At 39.0% G+C, this 17149-nt stretch overlaps 1 protein-coding gene and 1 long non-coding RNA gene across 3 annotated transcripts in view; one reads left to right on the top strand and one right to left on the bottom strand.

Moving 5' to 3' along the window:
• Positions 1 to 17149, bottom strand: part of fstl5 (follistatin-like 5) — a 151968-nt gene that overhangs the window by 115475 nt on the left and 19344 nt on the right. For both annotated transcript variants that reach the window (XM_034883342.1, XM_034883343.1), the window contains exons 2-3: positions 14370 to 14511; positions 7540 to 7570 (exon numbers count right to left, since the gene is read on the bottom strand). In XM_034883342.1, coding sequence (XP_034739233.1) covers positions 7540 to 7570; positions 14370 to 14511 — 173 coding nt within the window. The remainder of the gene's footprint in view (positions 1 to 7539; positions 7571 to 14369; positions 14512 to 17149) is intronic.
• LOC117951579 lies at positions 9465 to 13116 on the top strand. Its single transcript, XR_004658213.1, has 3 exons — positions 9465 to 9554; positions 9790 to 9792; positions 13106 to 13116. It is a non-coding gene; the product is annotated as an uncharacterized LOC117951579 (long non-coding RNA).

The raw sequence follows: 17149 nt of genomic DNA on the forward strand, positions 1-17149 counted from the left end.
GCGTTTCCACCAACAGCCCGATTTATCAGAGATTGCCGACTAATTGTAAGCACCCCACGCTACTCCCATAACTACTTCACATTACAGTGAGCTGTCTGGCTGGTAGGCAAGCAGAAGGAGGCTTTGCAGTTTCTCTTTCCATATCTGGTATTTTGGGTTTGCTTTCTCTTATGTTGTAGGGGTTGTGTGAATGTGTATGGCTGAATCTTTGTTTTTAAAGATCAACTATTAGGATACAAAGATGAGTAACCTCACACACTACTAAGAAGACTCTAAATAATTACATTTAGGGATTTTCTGGGTATGCGTTGCCTTGTCTTTTTCTACATATTAAGTTAAGCATCAGTTTAAGATAAAGTAGGTTTACAGCAATGTTGCTGATGTAGTTAAGACTAGATCCAAAGCATATAGAGCTCCCTCTGAGTTTAAAGTAATGCTGCAGTGGTTTTGAGGGAATGAAGGTTAACAAAACATGATCATATTGGGAAATAGGATTCTTTCCCTGGAGCAAGCACTTTCTCTGGTTCCTATAGACACTATTAGACCACACAAGTGTTTTCATAAGAGATACTCTCTTGTGTTGTGATTTAACACACTCCTATCTCAATTCATGCCTCTGGTGTATTTACTGTTGTTTTTGCACGTGGTACTTACTAAACTACTAATGTTTGAGAATATTAGATCAAGGCTAACTCATACATTTAACTTGTGCATGTCCAACAATCAATAAGGATCACCCGGCATTTTTTTAAAACAATGAATGAAACTCTTCGGCTCTTCCCCGGATTAAAAACTAAAGAGAGAGATCACTGCTGTTTTTTACATAGCATTCGGAAGGTCATAATGTTTAACTCAATATAGGCTCTTTTCAAAAATAGAAAAGAAAATCCAGAGTCACCAAAAAATAGGACATGAACTGAATAGTGAAGAGATTAAAGCACACAATGCTCCTGTCTAACAAAAAACAACAGCAAAATGGATTTTTTTTCCCGATGATGAAACATAAAAGAACATCTAGAACAGAAGAAAACAAAAAATGCAGTTGTGTTTTTCCCCCCCACAAACTCCAGTGAGAAGCTAAACCCCAACTGAGAACAAGACCATACGACAAGACAGCAGTCTACTGTCAATCAATTCAACTTTTTATAACCCTTTACATGCAAAAAGTGCAACAAAAAAGGAGCTTTGAAAGATAATGTGGAATCTGAGTGTGTAAGAGACACTAAGGCCTTAGCTGTTTTCACTCATACGGTCTATTCATGCTTCCTAAATTTACCCCAAATACTGTATTAGATATTAAAGGTGCCCTAAGCTATGTTGGGTGACATAACTAATTGTTGATGTTCAAAGTATTCTCAACAAAACAAGACTAGTGTGCCCCTCTCTCTTCCTCATCCCGTCCCCTCCCTTCTGTGCACACTAACCCCCCGACCCCCAACCCCAAATCCTTCTTTTGCAGTTATTAGCTGGAACACTGTTTGTGTATGCTTCGTGGTGCATGTGGGCAGAGTTTGTTTTTTGTTGCCATTTGTAGATCCTGGGCTGTCTAAGGAAACCGCGTTTTTTACAGTGTGTTCTGGGGACAGGCCGCTCGCGGATAGGGGGGAGATGTTTGCTGTGTGACAACAAATGTTCTAACCTAAAACACATATTGGTGAAATTAGATAAAGACTGCTAAGACATCTTTAAGAATGTGTTCTTGTATTCCAAGCTGCAAAATGTAAGAAGTTAGTTTCATTTTGGACATAATGTACAATCAAATCGACCATAAAGTCTTGGCTGAGAGCAGGAACCGTCCTTCAAGATAATGCTCCTTCTTAAGATTACTGTGTTGACCTTCTGTTGGAAAAAAGTGCTACTATAGTCAAGCCTTCATCATTATCCACTGTAAGTACCACAGGTTCGTGCAGATCACTAAGAATTACTGATGAATCTCAGTTAGATTTGTCTCACTCCATTTAATTCTACATTTTCAGGACATGGTTTGCCAAAACGTATGGGTATCCATATCCCAGGAGCCATTAATACGCTGAAGATAAGTCTTGATGGTAATATTGTTGATCTTGCTAAGTGTGCCGCACGTTATGCTTCCTTTGGCAGTACTGATGATCGCCCTGACACCTATCACTGTCTTTTTTACCCTTGTGCATGTTATTTTCAAATAAGCAGTTTAATGTTTTTGTTCATTAAGCAATCCAAGGAGCTAAAATATAAATTGCATGCCATAACCGTATACTATGGTAAGGCTCATAAATGTTATTATAGCATAGAACAGTCAATCAGTCAATGTTTACGAGCATTACTAACTCTCTCAAAGCCAGGAGTCAGAAACTATGATTTGAACCTTTAATGTGTGAGAAATGTGGCTCATTTAGAATGCAAATGTCACACAAGTCTTTCAATATTTTTCAGTAGAGCAGTTCCAAACTTCTCAAGTAGATGCACTCGTCCGTGGCTGAAAAAGATTTGTGGACTTTAAACAATTAAAAGCAGAAAAACTGATAACTTACAGTTTAGAATGTGTATCCAGGGATGAGAGCATCAGAGCTATCTTGGCATTTACAGAAACACTATTTGAACATAACTTTCTCAAAGAGAGTAGCTCATTAGAAGCCGATGGCCAGGCAGAAAATCATACTAAATTATGGTTAATACTATGCAAAGTTATGATGCTTTATACTTTGTTAGGAACTCACTTAAAGGAGATTTCCTGTAGTTTTCACACACATAGCTTTGTTTGTTTGGAAATTTGGAGTGCTGTCAGGAGCAAGAAAAATGAGAACAATATGTGCTGTCTGCACTGTTTTTTCCTCCTGGTAGAGTTAGCACCCAACAGGCTTAAACAGGGCAAGTTTTAAACTGTGTTTTTAGCCTCTGAACATGTTCAAAATGTCATTACAAGTGCCTAACCTATGTTAGCACTGTGCTTAAATTATGGTTTATGTTTTGCCATTTTAAGCAAAAACTGAGAAAACAAAAAAAAAACATTCAAAGACCATTGGCCTTTATTAAACATTTTTCATATTCAGTTGATGATTATCTTGAGAATTGGAGAAAGATGGGTAGCCAACCATATGTAATGGCATGTCGATCTTTGCTTGTGTGTGTTTTTGACATTGCTGACCAGACCATGAAATGCATAGTCGTCTTTCCCCCTTAAGGAACGACGGAGTGGTACTGTACAGTATTTAGGCCAGACCCAACTGTCCTCTTATGGCTTATTGGGTCAAGGAGCATAAGTAGCCTGTCAAGCTGGCCAGAAAAGTCCTGTGGGAATTCAAAGGGAAAATCCTATTGGCCTTCTTCTTTTTTTAAACTCAGCAACTCGTCTAAGCCTGTCATTGGTGCTCTTAAGCAGATGGTGCAGTGCAGTCCCTTAACCTCTCTTTAAAAACAACTTCTCTCCCTGCCCAGAAAAAAAAGCTGTGCACTCTAGGAAACTACAGTTACTTGATTAAGACTTACTGTATGAAAGCTAATACAAATAAAATTTTAACAAAATAGTGAAAAGCTAGATGTAACAGGGAGACTTCTAATAATTCTCTGTGAGAAAAGTGCAGTGCAACGCAGCATTCACCGCTCCTCAGTACATCTGTGACGAGTTATTAAAAGTGTAACCCAGGCTCATGGGGTGGTGTGTAATTTTAGAATTAATATACATTTTAGAGCTTGGTGTTTGCAGCCTCTGAATTATTCAAATGTGCTTCTGTTATGGGCTTGGGTCTGGTTGGGATAAGGCAGCTGTTATGCATACAAATGAATATATTATGTCAGTATATGAAAGAATGGGAGACGACATAGATTAAAAAAACATAAACATTGGTGCCATGCCACAAAACAAGATGTTTGATCTTGTGCAGAGTTCAAACCGGAAAGGATTTGCTATACTAATGGGGATAGTCTGGACTTTAGGATGTTGTTTTGTTATTTTAGACTGATATTACATTCTGTCTGTGGGGAAATCTTTCTTTAGTAGCAATTTTATCATGAATGAAGAAGTCTGCACTTCATCTTGTTTCTTAACAACTCTTTGCATGTCAATATACTGTATGTTGTCCAGTTACTTTTCTAAATCTGCTTCACCAAGAATTATAGGTGTATTTTTTAAAAAATCAACAAAAGCATTGTAGCACAATAAACTGACAACTAGCAGTCAGTACTTTTTTTATCCTCCAGAGTGTTCATATGCATGCAGATAATGGGTGAACAGAAAAGGTAAAAGCAGAAAAGAGTTATTGGAACAGAGGTGTGCAGAAAACAGCTAAGGCAATCGTGTCAAACAAACAGTCCACTGTGTTTCAACTGGGTTCAGTAAACTTAAACTACAAATAATCGCTGCTGCTAAAAAACTGTCAGGTTAATGTAGGTCATGCCAGCAAAGTGTTTGAAGAATATTCATGAAAGAGTTGTATTCATGACTTTTAAATAAATAAAAAAGAATTGTTCTCATAGCCAAGTAAATTGTATTCCTGTCAAAAACAACAGTACAGCAACTATGATCTACTGTCACCTCTGTGTAGTTGTTTTAGCTCACTGTTGTTAGTATGCACTGGAAATGTCATTGGCCAATCAGCTACCGTAATGTGAACACAAATACATTATGTATTGAAGCGATGGAGTTAGACTGCTTTGGCACCGTCCACTGGACAGGTGTGACCCAACAAACCTCATCAATCTCTTCCCAAAGCAGATTACTGAGAGTGTGTCTGCAGATGTAGGCATTGTGCCATTTCTATTGCTTTACCACCTTTCACCGTACCTGAGATTACATTAAGGTTTCTATGTTGTTTTGGTTAAGAATAATGTACTGTAGTTGTATTGTTTTTTCAATATTGTCTGTAGTGTTAGACTCAATATGTTGTGAATATTCAGGATGACTAACAACCCTAATCACAAAGGGCCTACATTAAAACAATTTTCCTTTTATTTCTAAACAAGGTTCTTAACCCTAACCTGATATACACAGGACATTTTGTCATTTGTTGAAATAACAGGGGTTTGCTACACTGAACATAATCATATAACACCAGCAAGTACGGTTGAGTCTTTCATTTGCACACCACACCAGTCCCAAGACATCCTTCACGATAGTGTTGACACTTTTTACATGCAATGAGGAAGGTATGATTATCTCAAAAAGTTCCATCAGCTATTTCATATGGCTAGATGCGTCTATTTATGCCGTCAAATTGCCATTTTACCAGCAGCCCAAGGTCTTGCTGCCTGCCTAACAAGCTTGGTTTGTGTGGCACACGCTCTTTCTGGGACACCAATTACAGGGCATCCTGAAAAATGGCTGGAATTCTTTGTCTCTTCTGTGCTGACATTCAGTTGGAGTTTATAAGGCGCTGCATTCCCCCGATCTACAATTATTTTTTAGTTTTCTCATACACACTAAATGTAGAAATATAGAATCCATCAATTCCTTTTCTAAACTGCTCATCCTGTTCAGGGTTGTGGCACACATTGGGTAAAATATTGGTGCGGGTTGTACTCCCTGGACAGTTTGCCCCTTTATCACAGTGCAGAGAATATATCAGTCTCAAACACATTCAAGTATGTTTGTTTGAGTACAAATCAAGACCAAGAGGGAATTCACAACTTTATAATAAAAGTACGCAAAAAAAGGATAATATACAGATTTCCCAAAATGACCAACACTTCCTTCAAAAATAAAATAAATATTTTAAAAACAGATATGAAACTTGTGGTAATGCTTCAGGTTATAGACAGACCCATAGAGAAGGCATTCTGCAGGACTTTAAAACAGCGATTGCTCCTGTCTCTTAGAAGTGTATTGGAAATGTAGATCATGGCGTAGCTTGTAAAATTGAAGTTTTAATGCTAAATTGACCTCAGTTGCGTGATAATGAAAGCCTCCAATGTCCAGGGTGATGCCTGAATTATTTATGATTTTCTCTACAGTTCGGTTGCCTTCTCGTTATCGGGGCTGGAAATGAGTTTGCTGAAAACTGGCCAAAGTGAGATCTCCCCTCTCGGCTTACAGAACATAGCGCATTAAAGTGAATCACAGCAGACAGCTGGGGCCGCCCTTTATGGTAATGCACCCTCTACAATTACTGCTTCGACCTTCCCTGGTGAAGAAAAATGGGGAGTCGTCCATTTAGCGGCCCTTTCAAACACTTAGTGGCAGACATCTTGGGCAGCAGGATCACCTTTTGCCTGACATTGACTCTTGTTTAGAGGAGACAGAGAAGACATTAGAAAGGTGACAGGTTGACAGATGACATGCATCTGTCAAACAGCAAGAGGACCATGGCGCATTAATGCATCCACACAGCCCTGGGCCATACTGGTAGATGAAGCTGGTTGGGGATACTGGTGCCAACTACAGCTGCGACGAATGGTTATCTCAATTACAGATTAATCAGTCTATCGTCTATATTTTAAAGTAAATAACTGCTTATAAAATGACAACAAAAATGACACAATTTTCCAGCGTCTAAGCTGACATTTTAAAAAGGGGGAGTGCTTCAGTTTCACATAAGGAAGAAGCAATTCAGTCAGAATCAGACTTTACTAACATAAGGAACCAGAACATCATTTCATTAAGGCACAGAATTTGTTTTTTAAAAGTATTTAGGACTTAGTAATATCAAGAAGTGTCCTGACCAGGGGTGTAGCCCAAAATTCTGGACCCTGTAGAAAGGCATTTTCTATGGGCCCCTCCCCGCATCCATAGCTATGAAGAATTTTACAAGTTAAGTTAGATAAATGTTAGTAGAAACTAGTTTTGTCAGAGCTGCGAGTTGAACTGCTCTCTTTGGTATTAAAAGGTAAATGTATCATCCAAAACTCTAAACTCCCCTTTAAACCTCACATAGCTTGTAGTGAGGTAATGTTATGCACAGTGGAATAAAACCTACCTAATACTACTGAGGAAGAGTTACAGAGAGAGAGATACTGGTATACATTTATAAAAAATTTCCAATGCACAAAACCTTTATTCAAATCTAACATTATCAACTTAATATTTCTTGCAACTACATTGCAGCTAAACTGATACAAAACATGCTGTGGCGAGAGAAGGGGAAAATACAGTATATGCTTCAAAGCTTCATTTAAAAACCATTGTTGAGGTCTAATGTCTCTCCCACTCCCTCTTTTTGACTTGTTTCCCACCCATGTGGACCCCTACTGAAGTTGAAAAGATGATGGTGATTTTAAAGTGTTAAACCACAACGTTTCCCAACATCTGTTTAAGCTTTGTCATGACTCGTACATGTAACAATAGAACACAATATTCATGAAAACTACCATATGTCCACACCAGACAGTGACTTTTAATTCTGTGAAAAACGTGCTTTATGCTGCTTTTTCTGTTTCTTTCTAATAAAAAAAATGAAATGCATAAATTCTTTAAACCACGGGTAGTCCAAAAGAACCTACAGCTGATGGCTTAAGCCACACTGTGGCTTCCATTAGAAAACAACTCTACACCTAACCTGCATCCTGTAACACGTTGGTTATGTGAATTGCATGTCGCAGCAGTGACTGGAATGATAAATAGAAACTTACCCTTTATCCTCAAGCTCTCAGGGATCCCATCCTGCAGGATTGAGAATAAAAAGAAAAGCGAGAAGAGATAACAGTTATGATAAACCACAAAATCACCACATCAACAACATGTTTCCATTTAGCTGAGTGAGTGAAATCCTTGGTGCTTGTGCCATAGGAATTGTATTATATAGACCATTTAATACATTAACCAACTCTCTTTGCAAATAGTATAGTTTTCAACTGAGATCATATGTCAGTGCAGACATGACGTTAAGGTCCAAGGATTTTACTCCAGAGTGCAAGAACTTGTCTGACACAATGTAGTGTCTGTTTGAATGGCAATTTACTGAAAAGTCAAGACATTAACATGCCATTACCTTAAGTGGTCATTTGCCTCACTTAAAAGCACAATGCTAAACTTTTCAACTGGTTACACATTGTCACATCCCCTATGATTCCATTTTGTGCATTAACATTCATACACAAAGGCCATTCAAAGTGATTTACATAATACATTCAAAATGTAAAAAGGAAACAAAAATTCATAAAAACATTATTAGTTACAAAACCCTGAATAGAACCCTTTTTCAAGGAAATGAAACGTTAAGAATAGAGATAGAAATACAGGATAGGAGGGCAAGATAGATAGATTAATTATAGGGCTGTCGCCTGAAAGTCGATGCGTAGAATCAGTGGTTGATGGAAGTCGAGCCATCGTTTTTTCCAGTTAGTGTGCAATACATTATAGTTTTATAACGGGGTCCGTGTTTCAAGACAAGTAGGGTGGGTTGTCAATATCGACGCAGACCCTTTAGATTCTGTTATCTAATTCATTCATTCTTTCTTTTTCTGTCTTTCTTTCCACGATTCAACGGCAATATATGCCGTTCGAGGTGTGTGGCACAACTTAAAATGTGCTGTATTTGAGAAAGGTATAAACAGTGGAGGCATTAAAATAAAATGCTCGTAGTAAAGGGCCATAAACAAGAGCAAACAACCATGACCCCTTTGTGGCACTATACAATCTGCTGCATTTAGAACATGCATAGTGTGATGTTTGTAGAAAATGCTGCTATCAGGAATACTATTCTGAGTAGCCGCTCTCCACAAAACCATGAATACAAAAGAAAGAGGCATTAATATTTGATTTCTCTACAGGGAAATCTGCATAGCTCATCGTTCTCGATCTTGTACTGAAAGTTCCGACTCTCTATCTACTAGCTTGAGCATTGTCGTGTTATGGAGAAGATGCATTATGCAACAGGTCTACAGTCAATAATGAACAGTGGTCCCTGACTGCTTCCTGAAAATAGCAGATTACTCACAGAATATTTGCACGGAAAATATGCAGCCTGTATATTTTCTTACGAAAATATGCTTGATTTGATTCTAAGTCAAATTCTACAGTATGCAATGCATTTAATGTATTTTACACAACAGTATTAACTGTTGGTGGTTTTGCTCTGACATTGAAAAGTGAATAATAATTAAAAAATTACTACTATGTGAATGATATCACTAAATCTTCACAGCAAGTTACACTCATAAAGAACTGCCTAGAAAACACTTTTTGTCTGGAAGTTAATTTTGGGTAATACTGTCACTCTCTCAATTAACTTTTCGAGGAATTCATCTTGAAATTTCACATTTTTCTGATCAATGGTCCAATACACAAAGATATGTCACTCAGGACAACACACAATGTAGAAAATGGAAGGAACTATTTATTAGCATTTTTGATTGATAAATTGCTTTATATTTTAGTCAATCAATTCATCAAGGAATTGACTTTTTGTTTCAGCACTAAAATGAGTACCAAGGTTAATAGTGGTTGTATGTTTGGAATGAACCCCTGCACATTCAGTGGAAAGGTTGGGACCAGCCAAAGCTATTTAAACCTTGATGTGTTCTGGTCTGTGGGACCTGTTTTCAATGTGTGATCATAAATGTGCTCTCACAGGGGTAAATGGCAAATATGAACCATAAATGATGTATATATCATTGGTAGCTGAGTTAAAGTAAACATATAATTAGTATTTTTACATAAATTGTTATGTCTGTTTTGATTTAAAAGCCTAATAATGTGGTGGGCCTGCCAGACCCGGGAACATTGGCTTTGTAACAAAAATATCACACCACACACAAGGATTAACATTGGATGACTCTAATGTGAGGACATATCCCCTAAGGTGTAAAGCCATCTACTTTATACCATCTCCTTATTAGCTCAATTTGTTGTGATTTAAAAATAAGTCAATCTAAGTTGAGATAGTGTGAAAGTAAATGACAACTAAGTTAAACATCATCAATTGGTAAAAAGCTGTCCCTGCTCATCATCTTTTGAGATGTTTTACAAAAACATTGTTGACTAGCGACCCAGTAGGCACAAATCACAAAAAGCACCTGTGGCTGTCTGACATTCTTCATATGCCCCCCACCCTCTGGAGGAGGTGACATTTAGAAATGCACTTCAGGTAGGGAAGATATCAAATGGGGTTTATTTGCATATGGCAGACAGTGTTCACACTTCATTTGTTTGAGGAGAGTGATTTCCCCTGGGCTGCTGGCAGGCCTGTCTCTGCTGCCCTGAGACTCTGGGGACGATGAAGCACCCAGCTGTACAACCTGTGGTTCATCTGCCCTGTCAAAGCTATCTGGCTGACCGCCCACATCTCTTTCGCTCTCTTTCTCTGGCTTTATCTCTCAAAGGGCTCTCCATCCACCTACATTGTCGTCCTCCTTTTCCTCTTCTTCTCCTGCTTCAGATCTTGCATCCTTCACTCCTACACACCATCAACTTCCAAGTACACTTCAACTTGAAACATATAACTGCAAATTACAGCATACTTGTATGACTAGTGAGTAGAATTTACAGTATAACTCCCTATCAGCAAGTCTGAATCTCTCTTTTAGTTCAGACCAATAGTGACAGGTGAAAAAAAACACGGGGGTCCCTCATTCACTTCAATGTGACAGTGGGACAGCTGATGTGAGGATGCAGAGTTCTCTGGGGAAAAAAGCACAAATATTGCAAATATGTTGAACCTGGCTTAACTTGTCCTACGGCCGATGCAAGCTCATTTGGCAACAAACTGCAATGGAAAGCCAAATACATGGAAGTGTATTTTCAGAGTAGATTACTTTGTAATGTAAATACTGTAAGTCTACTGTTTACCTGCTCCATGATAAATCTAGAGTTTTAAAATCCTTTCTCATAGTATAAACCACTGTGCAGTGTTTGGGAGTCTATGTATTATGTGAATGTGCAGACAGCCTCTGCTTTTCCTTGGTATGATGTTTATTATCCTGCACCTGTACCCAATTGGAGTTGTGCACTATCCTCCTTCTTAACACCAGCTTGGACATCGACATCTTGTTATTGTTATGGCAGATTGGCTCCAGCCCCTGTGGAGACTTTACAGAAGCTGGTTACCTCTGCTTCAGACTAGCTGCTGTTATAAAGTAGACAGCTCATCAAGATGAGTGACAAGGGTTGGGGCTAAAACTGACCAGCTGAGGAGGAGGAGGGTAGATATAATACTGACAGTAGTCATATTTAAGCCAAACATTGTACAGTGAAGCGTTAACTGGAGCTAATGTATAATTCTTGTGAATTTATTCTTGTGGTTTCTCCTATTCCCTGTCTCTTTATCTCAATCTCATTTGCTCACCCCCTCCCACACTTTCTCTCTCTCTCTCACTCTGCTTATCCCCTGTTAATCTAGATTTGCCATTTGGCCAAGCCAGTGCTGGATGGATGGGGCTTTAAACACAGTTGTCCTTGCCTCCATTTTGTTTATCCTGACATAACAGCTTGATGTCAGAGCGACAAACTCTCAGAAATTGCTTCCATCCGTCGTGCCGAGCAAGCCTGGCCACTATTTCACACATTTTACAGAGCTGTTCCAGCACTCTTACATTGAAAACCATTGTAAAAGAGGCTGAGTCAAACAAGACTATATAAAACAAAATCTTCATGTAATAGCAGCTTCAGAACAGTAACTTTGAGTGGTATCTCCATTACAATGAGTTATAATTGGGGACCGGATTCTGGTGACCATGATCTGTCTCCTATTCCTGACCTCATGTGGAGGATTTCACTGTGAATTTCTAAAACAATGCCATGGGAATTATGGGTAGAGCATGTGACCAGCTGTTTACGGCCGAGTGCCTCCTGGTGATTGAAGTCTTTGTGAGGAAAGCTTATAAAGGTCGTATCCGATCCCTTTACCCTTGTCAAACACTGTCCTTCAAAAGCTAAGGAAAAGGCATAGCATTAACACGGCCACTCGTGTATCACAGCTTGTGGCAGTGAGCTCAAAGGACGTTCAGTACTTTTCTCTGATATGCAGATGTGCAAATTAAATGCAATTATGTCATTTACAAAAATTATTGTGGTTTTTGTAATATTACGTTCCATTAATACTGAAGTGAGAGTAAACTAGATTTTCTAAAGCTTGTAAAGATGCGGTACGTAAGCATTTTAAAAATAACTTTCTGTCATATTTGCTGAAACTGAGCCTTTGTTCAAGTAGAACTACATAAAGCAGGTAATTAAAAAAAAATCCTCTGGCATCACCTACAGCCTTTAGTGCAATTTTCAAAAATCCGTCGCTCCTTGTTCAGATGCTCACACGCGTGGCACACGCATTTCATAGTGTCCATCCCTTTCCCTTAGCAGAAGCTGCAGATAGGATTCCTACCCTTCCCATTCTCTTCACATACACACACACACACACAAAAGCACATGTGCATGTTATCATGCACGGCTCTCCCTTGTGGGGTTAGGGGGCTTAGGAGACCATTTTGGGCTTTACCAGATAAGGGGGGAGGGACTGACAAGTTGTCGATGTTCACATTTTTCGGCTAAATTCTGGATCTTCACAATCCTACTGAATGCACCTTTAAATGCTGTTATTTTGGAACTAGAGACTTTGACTACCAAGAAAAATGTTATTCTGAGCTGTGACCCCTGTTCTGAAACTTGGTATTGCTTTTCTACAAACTGTCCTTTAACACTGCTCACTCAACTGTATTGACATGACAGTGGATGACCCGAGCCTCTCTGCAATCTAGCCGGAGAAAATCCTCTAAACAAAAACGCCGGTTACGTTGTTTGGCGAAAAAAAAAGGGCTGTAAAAATTTTTCTTTTGACAGGCAGATAGATGAGTGGAGTTTACCTCTGTCCTCTCACAAGATGAATTGTAATGGTATGCAGATGCTGTAATGACATTCCTCTGCAATGTAATCACAGCGCCAGGCACATTAATTTCATTGGAGTGGAAAAGCACATACATCATTTTTGGAGCTTCTCGTCAAATTTCCCGCAACATGTGCACGTACATCACTTTAATTATTAAAATCACTTTGGTTCCAAACCAGGCCAATGAAAAGAGGGAAAGTCAAAACCAGTTTGTCTAAACAAGAGATTGTATAATGTTTGATACAAAAGAAGGTTATTAACTATTTACAACACCTTCAAAATATGATGTTGGTTGAATTAAACCTAGTTTAAGAAGATGTACCTCATTTAAACATTACAATACAAAGCACACACTACACCCTTAGTGCAGTAGAACAGAGAATAATGTGAAGCAGGGATACCTAGGATTGTGATGGGGGGGGGGGGGATGATTAAAGCACAAGCAGGAAAGGTTTCAAGTGTGGGGGAAAAAAAATGCAGTCCAAATGTTGAAGAGAACACAAGGAGAGCTACCTCTAAGATGTGTCTGAATGTTATTTAGACAACCTCTGAAATTAACTTCAATCCTTCCTTCTGTATGTCTGAACCAGTGCTATAATGCAATGAATTGTGTTTTTGAGTAAAATTCTGAAACTGTAGATTCACCATAGTTTGACATTTAATTCTGGGACCTGGGCACAATTTCCAGAGTAGTTGTGGCTAGAAAGAAGCAGAACTCTTGCATAGCTGATAACTGCAGTCTACGTGTTTAAAAAGCATTTCTCTAAATCAATCTTTTTCAAAAGGTCAAACTGTGTCAAAGCAACAGCTTCTCTTTGCTCCCAGCTCCTCGCTCAACTCTGATGCGGTCCAAAGACATTCCCACCATCTGTTTCCTTCTCCATCGCTCCCTCTTTCTAACCACCTCTCAAGTTGCCCACCCTTTGGAACCACGGCCTTTGCCTTTGATTGCCATGCAGACATGACTGAAATTGTCTGGAAAGCAAACATAACACTTTTTACTTATTGTCACAGCTATTTTTTAAATCTTGGATTGGATGGAGAGAAGTAGTTTTTAGTGAACAGAAATTAGAAAGGGTCTTATTGTAAATGTTAACTGAAGGACTACAATCGGACTAATTCCTTTTGACAAAACACTCTGCTAAACTAAAGTCTGCGTTTGCCAAAACAGTCAATTTCTATGCCAGTCTGGTACTAATTGATCCATCCCTTCCTCTTTGGTGTTTTGGGAACCGAATTAGAGAAAAAAAACTTTTTCCTTGAATTGCAGCGAGAGTGATTAAGAAGCAGATTTAGCTTTTTGGGCCTGCCCTGTATCGCTGAGTCAATATGCATTAAAATCAGATCTTTTAGTTTAAACGTTTAGCTAAAATGTCATGCAAACATCCGCACTTCATTCAAAGCTCATCTTCGCTCAGCTGTGCCTCGCATAAATCTGATGTTGTCTTTGAAAACACCATCCCCTGGCAGAGAGGGAGGGATAATGATTCATCAAGTATTTTTCAGTGGGCAGAAAAACAACAGTAACCACAGGAGAGTCATCTGATGAAGGAAGAAAGAGTCACTGTAATTAGTTTCATACTTGGCAAAAGCACATAGTCCTCTTGTTACGGGCAGCAAATGAAAAAAGGCGGCGATCAATACCTTGTGTCGGAATCTCACGACTGGTCGATAGAGTGGCGACCTGAATCCCTCCTTGTTGGGTCTCCCGTCGGCGCCAAGCACAGCGAGCCCCAACAATAAAATTGCTGCCGACCACCATCTGGCTGACTTCATTGGTCTTTTTCTGTCAAAAACCAAACAAGAAAGGTGAGTGCTCTTCTCCAAAACTCTGGAGGTTCAATACCTGTGGGCCAAGACAGACAATACATCAAGTCTGCCGTAATTAGTGTAGACAATGGGAAACGCAAAACTGTCCCTGTTTAAACTAAAGCTATCAATACGTGCCCCACACTCGACGGGGAGATTAGATCTCCTTTCGAATCAATTAAGGGGAAATAGACGTCATGAGAAAATCAAGATAAAGAAGACAAAGAGCCAATATATTAAGGCAATTAAAGTGGGGGCTTTGGATTAATTAGTCTGAGTGTCTAAATCAAGAAACTGTGATGTAGCGGTGAGATTACATTTTAAACAGTTTCCTCACACCCTCACGGAGAAGCAATCCAAATATATTTATTTAAGAAAATATACACTCTTCACCTCCAATATATGCATTTTAAATAATTCATTGTGCTGTATAAAAACGAGTTGGACCTTTGCACAACATGAATTAAACAAAACCTTGTAGGGAAAAAACACTGAAAATAATCTGTGGCTCAGAAACTGTGTGAAGAAAGTAAAAACGTAGAAAATACACAGAGAAAAGGATATGTTAGCCAGTGCTCCCGTATTGCTTACTCACACACGTTTCAACACAGACAAATACACAAAGAGCTACACACAAGCTTTATGTTCAAATCTACAATGCATTTGTTCCTTCTTATTTTTATCCCATGTCTTTATCTGCGTTTATGCCTGCAGTTCTTTGTACAGCATGTCGCAAATCTTCTTTGTTAGAAGCGCTTCATAAATAAATTTGACTCGACTTGTTGATTTTCACACTCAAACAGTGAGCTGTTCTAAGCCCTGTCAAGCCATCAGTGCCTGCTCATCATGCTCCAGCCGAGGAGATGACTGACAGCAGGATGGTGACCCTGCTTCCTTGTTCTTCTGGAGTGACACTGAGGCAGACAACAATGGCACCGTTATGGCAGCTCTGTGGGCCCACGTGTTATTCACTAAAGGTCGGGAAGCTGTGGCGGCAGGGCACCTGTGTCGCTGTGATGTGCCGGACAAAGAGGAAGGATTGAAACTTTATTTTTATGACTCTATGACTTTTATTGGCTTTATTGGCTTTCTGAGCTGCCTAATGCCTGCAGATTTCCTGCACATGTTATAATATATACTTTATTAATCCCGCAAGGAGAAATTACAATTTACACTCTGTTGTTATTACACACATTACACACAGGCCTGAATTACACGCACATGCTCAGAACCTATACATGCACTGAATGGAGAGATGTCCTGCTTTGAAACACCATGCCCTTTATTTTAGTTTTTCTTGGAGATATGAAGAATTTAGTCTGTACACTGCATGTGGTTCATGCTGTTGTAATATAAACTTTCAATTAGAAGAACAAACATCAACAGCTGGAGTGTGCAGATAAACATTGTCTGCCAGATTCAACACCCACTTTGCTGACTTTTTGTTTAACCAAGACATTGACATTTAAAAATTGATTTTCTTTGTCAAAAGCCTTGATAAAATTACACCCGCCGACAGCTCACCTACTGTACCAACCACCCACCTCGCCCCGTTGAATTGACAGAAATATACAAGTTGTGCGCAACATAACAATATAATAAGCTTTGGTCTTTAGCCTATTTTCAGAAAGAACAAAGCCTTTAGCTTTTGTAGATCAAATGTCTCATCTACCAGTCCGTCACTCCTTTTTCTGTCCGTGTAATAGAGGCATTGAAAGAGCCTTGATAATCTAGTTGGCAGGGAGGTTTTATTCCAAAGTTTGCATCTAGAAATTCCAAACATTTCTGAACCTGCATTACCTGGTAGTAATTGTTAAACACCAGCCTTACTAACCCAGACACATTATGGTCGTTTTGTGCTATGGGACACTTAAAAGCTTACTTTTTGCCTCTTCTAATGTGATCATATTGTATTCATTCTCTATACATTTGTAAACTCTTCAGATCCAGGTAGGAACCCTGCCTGCAGCTGCTGCTGCTCTAATTCTCTAACACAGTCTTTTAGACACACTAGGTGGATTACCATATCTGCAAGCACAATCAATCAACTTCTTTGTAGCGTACCAGTGTTAAATGGGTTATTAATGGACTAACTTTTGCCGGATGCTGTGTCAAAGACAGAGACATATGCAGAGTTTTAATACGTTTAGCTGATGCATTCAGCCCAGCTGCTCCCAACTCACTATGACTGAATTGCATAAATCTCAAATATAACACAAAACAATGTAACAGCAACACCAAATAGCCTCAAATATGACCATAAAGTTGAATAAACGTCTTCTGAAAATGTTTTAACAAAAACAGCAGTATAACCTGTACTGCTGGGGCTGTTGTATGAAACTGCATTAGTGTAAGCTAGAGCTACCCAATGAACTGGAAACTGAGTGTATTTTTTATTCACATACTTTATCCAAAGGGAAACTGAGCTCACTCATACGGTTTTCTTGATAAACGTCTTTTAGTGTGAATGTTCCTTATTTTAACTGACAGCAACTCTAGTGTGAGCATGCCACGTATTATTGGTCCTTGTATGTGAACAACATCTCATTCAGCAGATTTTGTCATTCAGTCAATGCACTGGGCATTGTATAACAACAGAAATGTCCATAAAGCCC

The sequence above is a fragment of the Etheostoma cragini genome, chromosome 10, assembly GCF_013103735.1.
Source record: "Etheostoma cragini isolate CJK2018 chromosome 10, CSU_Ecrag_1.0, whole genome shotgun sequence".
Lineage (NCBI taxonomy): Eukaryota > Metazoa > Chordata > Actinopteri > Perciformes > Percidae > Etheostoma > Etheostoma cragini.